Below are 8192 nucleotides of genomic sequence, written 5' to 3'. Positions count from 1 at the left end.
GAGAGAGAGAGGGGACTGAGAGACACCAGTCAGTGTACAGATATCTCCCTGAAAGAGAGAGGGGGGACTGAGAGACACCAGTCAGTGTACAGATATCTCCCTGAGAGAGAGAGGGGGGACTGAGAGACACCAGTCAGTTTACAGATATCTCCCTGAGAGAGAGAGAGAGGGGGGGGACTGAGAGACACCAGTCAGTGTACAGATATCTCCCTGTGACAGAGAGGGGGGGGACTGAGAGACACCAGTCAGTGTACAGATATCTCCCTGAGAGAGAGAGAGAGGGGGGGGACTGAGAGACACCAGTCAGTGTACAGATATCTCCCTGTGACAGAGAGGGGGGGGGGACTGAGAGACACCAGTCAGTGTACAGATATCTCCCTGAGAGAGAGAGAGAGGGAGGGGACTGAGAGACACCAGTCAGTGTACAGATATCTCCCTGAGAGAGAGAGAGAGAGAGAGAGAGGGGGGACTGAGAGACACCAGTCAGTGTACAGATATCTCCCTGAGAGAGAGAGAGGGGGGGACTGAGAGACACCAGTCAGTGTACAGATATCTCCCTGAGAGAGAGAGGGGGACTGAGAGACACCAGTCAGTGTACAGATATCTCCCTGAGAGAGAGGGGGGACTGAGAGACACCAGTCAGTGTACAGATATCTCCCTGAGAGAGAGAGGGGGGGGGACTGAGAGACACCAGTCAGTGTACAGATATCTCCCTGAGAGAGGGGGGGGGGGACTGAGAGACACCAGTCAGTGTACAGATATCTCCCTGAGAGAGAGAGGGGGGGGGACTGAGAGACACCAGTCAGTGTACAGATATCTCCCTGAGAGAGGGGGGGGGGGGACTGAGAGACACCAGTCAGTGTACAGATATCTCCCTGAGGGAGAGAGAGAGGGGGGACTGGTAGACACTAGTCAGTGTACAGATATCTCCCTGAGAGAGAGAGAGAGGGGGGACTGAGAGACACCAGTCAGTGTACAGATATCTCCCTGAGGGAGAGAGAGAGGGGGGACTGGTAGACACTAGTCAGTGTACAGATATCTCCCTGAGAGAGAGAGAGAGGGGGGACTGAGAGACACCAGTCAGTGTACAGATATCTCCCTGAGAGAGAGAGAGAGAGGGGGGACTGAGAGACACCAGTCAGTGTGCAGATATCTCCCTGAGAGAGAGAGAGGGGGGGACTGAGAGACACCAGTCAGTGTCCAGATATCTCCCTGAGAGAGAGGGGGGACTGAGAGACACCAGTCAGTGTACAGATATCTCCCTGAGAGAGGGGGGACTGAGAGACACCAGTCAGTGTACAGATATCTCCCTGAGAGAGAGAGGGGGGGGGACTGAGAGACACCAGTCAGTGTACAGATATCTCCCTGAGAGAGAGAGAGAGAGGGGGGACTGAGAGACACCAGTCAGTGTACAGATATCTCCCTGAGAGAGAGAGAGAGGGGGGGACTGAGAGACACCAGTCAGTGTACAGATATCTCCCTGAGAGAGAGAGAGAGGGGGGGGACTGAGAGACACCAGTCAGTGTACAGATATCTCCCTGAGAGAGAGAGAGAGGGGGGACTGAGAGACACCAGTCAGTGTACAGATATCTCCCTGAGAGAGAGAGAGAGGGGGGGACTGAGAGACACCAGTCAGTGTACAGATATCTCCCTGAGAGAGAGAGAGAGGGGGGACTGAGAGACACCAGTCAGTGTACAGATATCTCCCTGAGAGAGAGAGAGAGGGGGGACTGAGAGACACCAGTCAGTGTACAGATATCTCCCTGAGAGAGAGAGAGAGGGGGGGACTGAGAGACACCAGTCAGTGTACAGATATCTCCCTGAGAGAGAGAGAGAGAGGGGGGACTGAGAGACACCAGTCAGTGTACAGATATCTCCCTGAGAGAGAGAGAGGGGGGGACTGAGAGACACCAGTCAGTGTACAGATATCTCCCTGAGAGAGAGGGGGAGACTGAGAGACACCAGTCAGTGTACAGATATCTCCCTGAGAGAGAGAGAGAGGGGACTGAGAGACACCAGTCAGTGTACAGATATCTCCCTGAGAGAGAGAGAGAGGGGACTGAGAGACACCAGTCAGTGTACAGATATCTCCCTGAGAGAGAGAGAGAGGGGGGACTGAGAGACACCAGTCAGTGTACAGAGAGGCGGGGGGGACTGTCAGCCAGGAGACCGTGATGAATCTGTGCCTTTTGTGTGTGTCCCCCCGACTGCTACAGGAAAATTTCACGCCAGAGCATGTCTGAGCTGTCGCTGCCCATGCTGCCTCTCGCTGAGACAGAGAAGCTGATCCGCGAGAAGGATGAAGAGGTGAGAGCGTGGACGGGGCGAATGAGGGGCTGAGTTGTTGTCAGATCGAGGGGGAAGGGAGGACCGGGGTCGGGGGGTGGTGGGAGGGATCCGGATATCAGACTGGGAGCGGGGGGCGTGCGAGGAGGTCAACGCAGAGAGGAGACGAGGCTCAGCTCGGATCCCAGGGTGGCGGGTGGGGGAGGGAGGGGGAGAGAGAGAGAGGGGGAGAGAGAGAGAGAGAGAGAGAGAGAGAGAGAGAAAGAAATGGAGGGGAACAGAGAGAACGGGATGGGGAGGCAGAGAGAGAGAAAGTGACTGACAGAGTTTGAGATGGAGGAAGGCTAGGAGTGTGAGAGAGAGGGAGTGAGGAAGAGAGAGAAAGGAGGACAGTGAGAGAATGAGGGAGTGGAGTGAGGAGACCAGGAGGCAAAAGGGGGGGGACGAGAGAGAGAGAGACTGTGGGGGTGGACGAGAGAGAGAGAGAGAGAGAGAGAGAGAGAGAGACTTTGGGAGTGGAGGGGGAGTGAGGGAGGAGAGAGAGACTGTGTGGGGGTGGACGAGAGAGAGAGAGACTGTGGGAGTGGAGGGGGAGGGAGGGAGGAGAGAGAGACTGTGGGAGTGGAGGGGGAGGGAGGGAGGAGAGAGAGACTGTGGGAGTGGAGGGGGAGGGAGGAGAGAGAGAGACTGTGTGGGGGCGGATGAGAGAGAGAGAGACTGTGGGAGTGGAGGGGGAGGGAGGGAGGAGAGAGAGACTGTGGGAGTGGAGGGGGAGGGAGGAGAGAGAGAGACTGTGTGGGGGCGGACGAGAGAGAGAGAGACTGTGGGAGTGGAGGGGGAGGGAGGGAGGAGAGAGAGACTGTGGGAGTGGAGGGGGCGTGAGGAGAGAGAGAGACTGTGTGGGGGCGGACGAGAGAGAGAGAGACTGTGGGAGTGGAGGGGGAGGGAGGGAGGGGAGAGAGACTGTGGGAGTGGAGGGGGCGTGAGGAGAGAGAGAGACTGTGTGGGGGCGGAGGAGAGAGAGAGAGACTGTGGGAGTGGTGGGCGAGGGGGGGAGGAGAGAGAGACTGTGTGGGGGTGGATGAGAGAGAGACTGTGGGAGTGGAGGGGGAGGGAGGGAGGAGAGAGAGACTGTGTTGGGCTGGACGAGAGAGAGAGAGAGACTGTGGGAGAGGAGGTGGAGTGAGGAGAGAGAGCGAGAGAGAGAGAGAGAGAGAGACTGTGGGAGCGGAGGGGGAGGGAGGAGAGAGAGAGAGAGAGAGATTGTGGGAGCGGAGGGAGAGTGAGGAGAGAGAGAGAGTCTGTGGGAGCAGAGGGGGAGGGAGGGGAGAGAGAGAGAGAGAGAGAGAGACTGTGGGAGCTGAGGGGGAGTGAGGAGAGAGGCAGGCAAGAGGAACGGCGTTCTCCTCGAGGACACTCCTCCGTGACTCTCACACTCTCCCGCTCCAGGGCTGAGCATCTGCGAGCATCCCTCTCAAACATCCCTGTGCTCTCTCTTCCAGTTACGGAGAATGCAGGAGATGCTGGAGAAAATGCAGCAGCAGATACAACAGACTCAGGGAGAGCAGTCAGACACTCTCTGAGGAAGATGTGTCGAGCATTTCGCACCGATTCCCAGGTTCGGGAATTGCCATTCCCAGCGCAGACCTATGTCTGCCCTGTGTTACTGACTGTATCCCTACTGATGTTAATCCCTCTCCCTCACACTGTCACTCAGTAACCCCTCTCCCCCCAGAGCCCTGTGTTACTGACTGTATCCCTACTGATGTTAATCCCTCTCCCTCACACTGTCACTCAGTAACCCCTCTCCCCCCCCAGCGCCCTGTGTTACTGACTGTATCCCTACTGATGTTAATCCCTCTCCCTCACACTGTCACTCTGTAACCCCTCTCCCCCCCCAGGGCCCTGTGTTACTGACTGTATCCCTACTGATGTTAATCCCTCTCCCTCACACTGTCACTCAGTAACCCCTCTCCCCCCCAGCACCATCTGTTACTGACTGTATCCCTACTGATGTTAATCCCTCTCCCTCACACTGTCACTCAGTAACCCCTCTCCCCCTCAGCGCCCTGTGTTACTGACTGTATCCCGACTGATGTTAATCCCTCTCCCTCACACTGTCACTCAGTAACCCCTCTCCCCCCCAGGGCCCTGTGTTACGGACTGTATCCCTACTGATGTTAATCCCTCTCCCTCACACTGTCACTCAGTAACCCCTCTCCCCCCCAGCGCCCTGTGTTACTGACTGTATCCCTACTGATGTTAATCCCTCTCCCTCACACTGTCACTCAGTAACCCCTCTCCCCCCCAGGGCCCTGTGTTACTGACTGTATCCCTACTGATGTTAATCCCTCTCCCTCACACTGTCACTCAGTAACCCCTCTCCCCCAGCGCCCTGTGTTACTGACTGTATCCCTCCTGATGTTAATCCCTCTCCCTCACACTGTCACTCAGTAACCCCTCTCCCCCAGCGCCCTGTGTTACTGACTGTATCCCTACTGATGTTAATCCCTCTCCCTCACACTGTCACTCAGTAACCCCTCTCCCGCCCAGCGCCCTGTGTTACTGACTGTATCCCTACTGATGTTAATCCCTCTCCCTCACACTGTCACTCAGTAACCCCTCTCCCCCCCAGGGCCCTGTGTTACTGACTGTATCCCTACTGATGTTAATCCCTCTCCCTCACACTGTCACTCAGTAACCCCTCTCCCCCCCAGCGCCCTGTGTTACTGACTGTATCCCTACTGATGTAATCCCTCTCCCTCACACTGTCACTCAGTAACCCCTCTCCCCCCCAGGGGCCCTGTGTTACTGACTGTATCCCTACTGATGTTAATCCCTCTCCCTCACACTGTCACTCAGTAACCCCTCTCCCCCCCAGGGCCCTGTGTTACTGACTGTATCCCTACTGATGTTAATCCCTCTCCCTCACACTGTCACTCAGTAACCCCTCTCCCCCCCAGGGCCCTGTGTTACTGACTGTATCCCTACTGATGTTAATCCCTCTCCCTCACACTGTCACTCAGTAACCCCTCTCCCCCCCAGGGCCCTGTGTTACTGACTGTATCCCTACTGATGTTAATCCCTCTCCCTCACACTGTCACTCAGTAACGCCCTCTCCCCCCAGGGCCCTGTGTTACTGACTGTATCCCTACTGATGTTAATCCCTCTCCCTCACACTGTCACTCAGTAAACCCCTCTCCCCCCCCCAGCGCCCTGTGTTACTGACTGTATCCCTACTGATGTTAATCCCTCTCCCTCACACTGTCACTCAGTAACCCCTCTCTCCCCCAGCGCCCTGTGTTACTGACTGTATCCCTACTGATGTTAATCCCTCTCCCTCACACTGTCACTCAGTAACCCCTCTCCCCCCCCAGAGCCCTGTGTTACTGACTGTATCCCTACTGATGTTAATCCCTCTCCCTCACACTGTCACTCAGTAACCCCTCTCCCCCCCAGCGCCCTGTGTTACTGACTGTATCTGTACTGATGTTAATCCCTCTCCCTCACACTGTCACTCAGTAACCCCTCCCCCCCCAGGGCCCTGTGTTACTGACTGTATCCCTACTGATGTTAATCCCTCTCCCTCACACTGTCACTCAGTAACCCTCTCCCCTTCAGCGCCCTGTGTTACTGACTGTATCCCTACTGATGTTAATCCCTCTCCCTCACACTGTCACTCAGTAACCCCACTCCCCCCCAGCGGCCCTGTGTTACTGACTGTATCCCTACTGATGTTAATCCCTCTCCCTCACACTGTCACTCAGTAACCCCTCTCCCCCCCCAGCGCCCTGTGTTACTGACTGTATCCCTACTGATGTTAAACCCCCTCCCTCACACTGTCACTCAGTAACCCCTCTCCCCCCCAGCCCCCTGTGTTACTGACTGTGTGCTTTGCTTTTGGAAGTTTTATCGTTAATAGAAATAAGTTTTCGCTTCCATATTCGCGTGTATTCGTTGAGCTGATCTTTTCAAACCCACTGGGGGTCTCAAAATAAAGATTTATAAGAGCTCGGGCTGCCGTCTGACGTATTAACTGCGTTCGCAACTTCTGGTGACCCCATCAGTGATACGCTCTGCCCGTTCCTCTCTGTTAGCGAGCTGTGCTGCGCGGAAGCCGACCCTTCGGCCCAACCCGTTCCGTGCTGACCCAGATATCCTAAATTAATCCAGCCCCGTTTGGCCCTTCAGCGCTCCCTCTCCTCTGCACGCAACCCCACCCCCCCGCCCAACCATCTAGAAACTTTTTAAATGTTGTACAGGCCCCCACCCACCTCCTCCGCAGCTCCTTCCAAACACGCAGCACCCTCTGCATGAAAGAGTTGCCCCCGCCTCTCCTTAAACCTACCCTGCTCTGGTTTCGGCACCCCCCCCCCCCGCCTCACCCCCATCCTGAGGCGGCGTGGGGGAAGCTATCTGTACCTCACATGCTTTTATAAACCCCTATAAAAGGGTCACCCCCCCCCCCACCCCCCCACCAACCAACGCTCCGGGGAAAACAGTGCTACCCCCCCCCCACCGTAGCTCGAACGCTCCGACATCCCCCTTTTCTTGACGTCGTTCCTGTAGCAGGGAGACCGGGATGGGACGCGGTGTTCCAAGGTGGCAGCCGGCGCCCCCCCCCCCCCACCCCCCACAGTTGGAAAGGGACGGCCGCTCGCCTTTCGCATTCCCCGCCCGTGTGACATTCGGCCCCTCTGACCTGCCTAGCCCCGGAGAGCACCTTCACAGAAATGACTCCCTCTTGTCTCCGTTCCTACCATCTCCGGGGGCCGGAGGGGGTTCGTCTGCTCGTTCTAGACTCTTATTCTAACCGCAACCCCCCACCCTGCCCCGACATGCTCCAAAACGTCTCGACCACCGCCCCCCCCTGCCCTCACAAAACAAATCTCGAGGAGTGTGACAGACTTCGACAACAGCAGCTTATTCCCACAAACAATATACACGTTTGAGGATGGAGTGCGAGAGAAAGAGAGGGAGGGAGGCGAGGCTCTGTCAAATAAAAAAAGCTGGGCAGACGGCCCTCTCCCTTCCCGACACGAGGGAAACCACCCCCCATCAGGGTTTCGGTGTCGCAGCTGGCTGGTTGCCAGCGTGCAAGATCACGGTCCCGAAGCTTCGACCCAAACACCGAAGAGCGAGCGGCCGGGGTCGCCCAGCTCCTGGGTGCCAAGCGGCCAAGCAAGTCCAGCCTCCCGCCCGCAGGCGGCCGAGAAAGTCCAGCCTCCCGCCCGCGCGGCCGAGAAAGTCCAGCCTCCCGCCCGCGCGGCCGTGAAAGTCCAGCCTCCGTGCGCCGAGGAAGTCTCGCCTCTCCTACCGAGTGGCCGTGGGAGAGCCGTCAGGGTCCTGGCTCCCGTCGCCGGCGAGCCCCCGTCCCCGTCCTCCTCGGCGTACTCCGTATATTTTTTGGAGGACCCTCGGACCCGATCGGCAGGGTACCTCTTCCCATTCAGCTCCATCTTGCGCAGGACGGCCCGGGGGAGGTCAACGTGACACTTCTCCGCCAGGCGCACGAGGTAGATCAAGACGTCGCTGAGCTCGTGGGAGAGGGCAGTGCGCTGTTGCTCGGTCCAGTCTGGGAGACCCTCCTTCACCTCCCCACGCCACTGGCTGCAGGAAAACAGAGGATAGTACACACCCAGGGGGATTAAACAGGCGGCGAGGTGACGGACGAGATGGGGGTGAGGGGGGAAGGCGCTTAACACGGCCCCACGGCAGGGGCACTTGGCCAGCCTCGCGCAACACCAACTCCCCTCACCAAAGGAGCACCTACGGTGCGAGAGAAGCGGGGTACCCGTTGCAGAACCCCAACCCCGACAGCGTGGATCGAGCCCATTCGGCCCTCAACTCCACACTCTCAGACCCCCTCCCTGTGACCGTGCATTTCCCATCGGCCAATCCCACCC

General features: G+C 57.5%; 1 protein-coding gene across 1 annotated transcript in view; it reads left to right on the top strand.

The window, feature by feature from the left end:
* The window catches only part of LOC132208802 (septin-4-like), a gene marked incomplete at its 5' end in the record, with an annotated part of 18499 nt that extends 14392 nt beyond the window's left edge, over positions 1 to 4107 (top strand). Inside the window, 2 exons of the mRNA XM_059644140.1 lie at positions 2217 to 2307; positions 3789 to 4107. Of these exons, the coding sequence (XP_059500123.1) occupies positions 2217 to 2307; positions 3789 to 3869 (172 nt within the window). The remainder of the gene's footprint in view (positions 1 to 2216; positions 2308 to 3788) is intronic.
* Positions 4108 to 8192: the final 4085 nt, after the last annotated feature.

The sequence above is a fragment of the Stegostoma tigrinum genome, unplaced genomic scaffold (genome assembly GCF_030684315.1).
Source record: "Stegostoma tigrinum isolate sSteTig4 unplaced genomic scaffold, sSteTig4.hap1 scaffold_538, whole genome shotgun sequence".
Taxonomy (NCBI): domain Eukaryota; kingdom Metazoa; phylum Chordata; class Chondrichthyes; order Orectolobiformes; family Stegostomatidae; genus Stegostoma; species Stegostoma tigrinum.
This window is presented reverse-complemented; position numbering and strand designations above follow the sequence as displayed.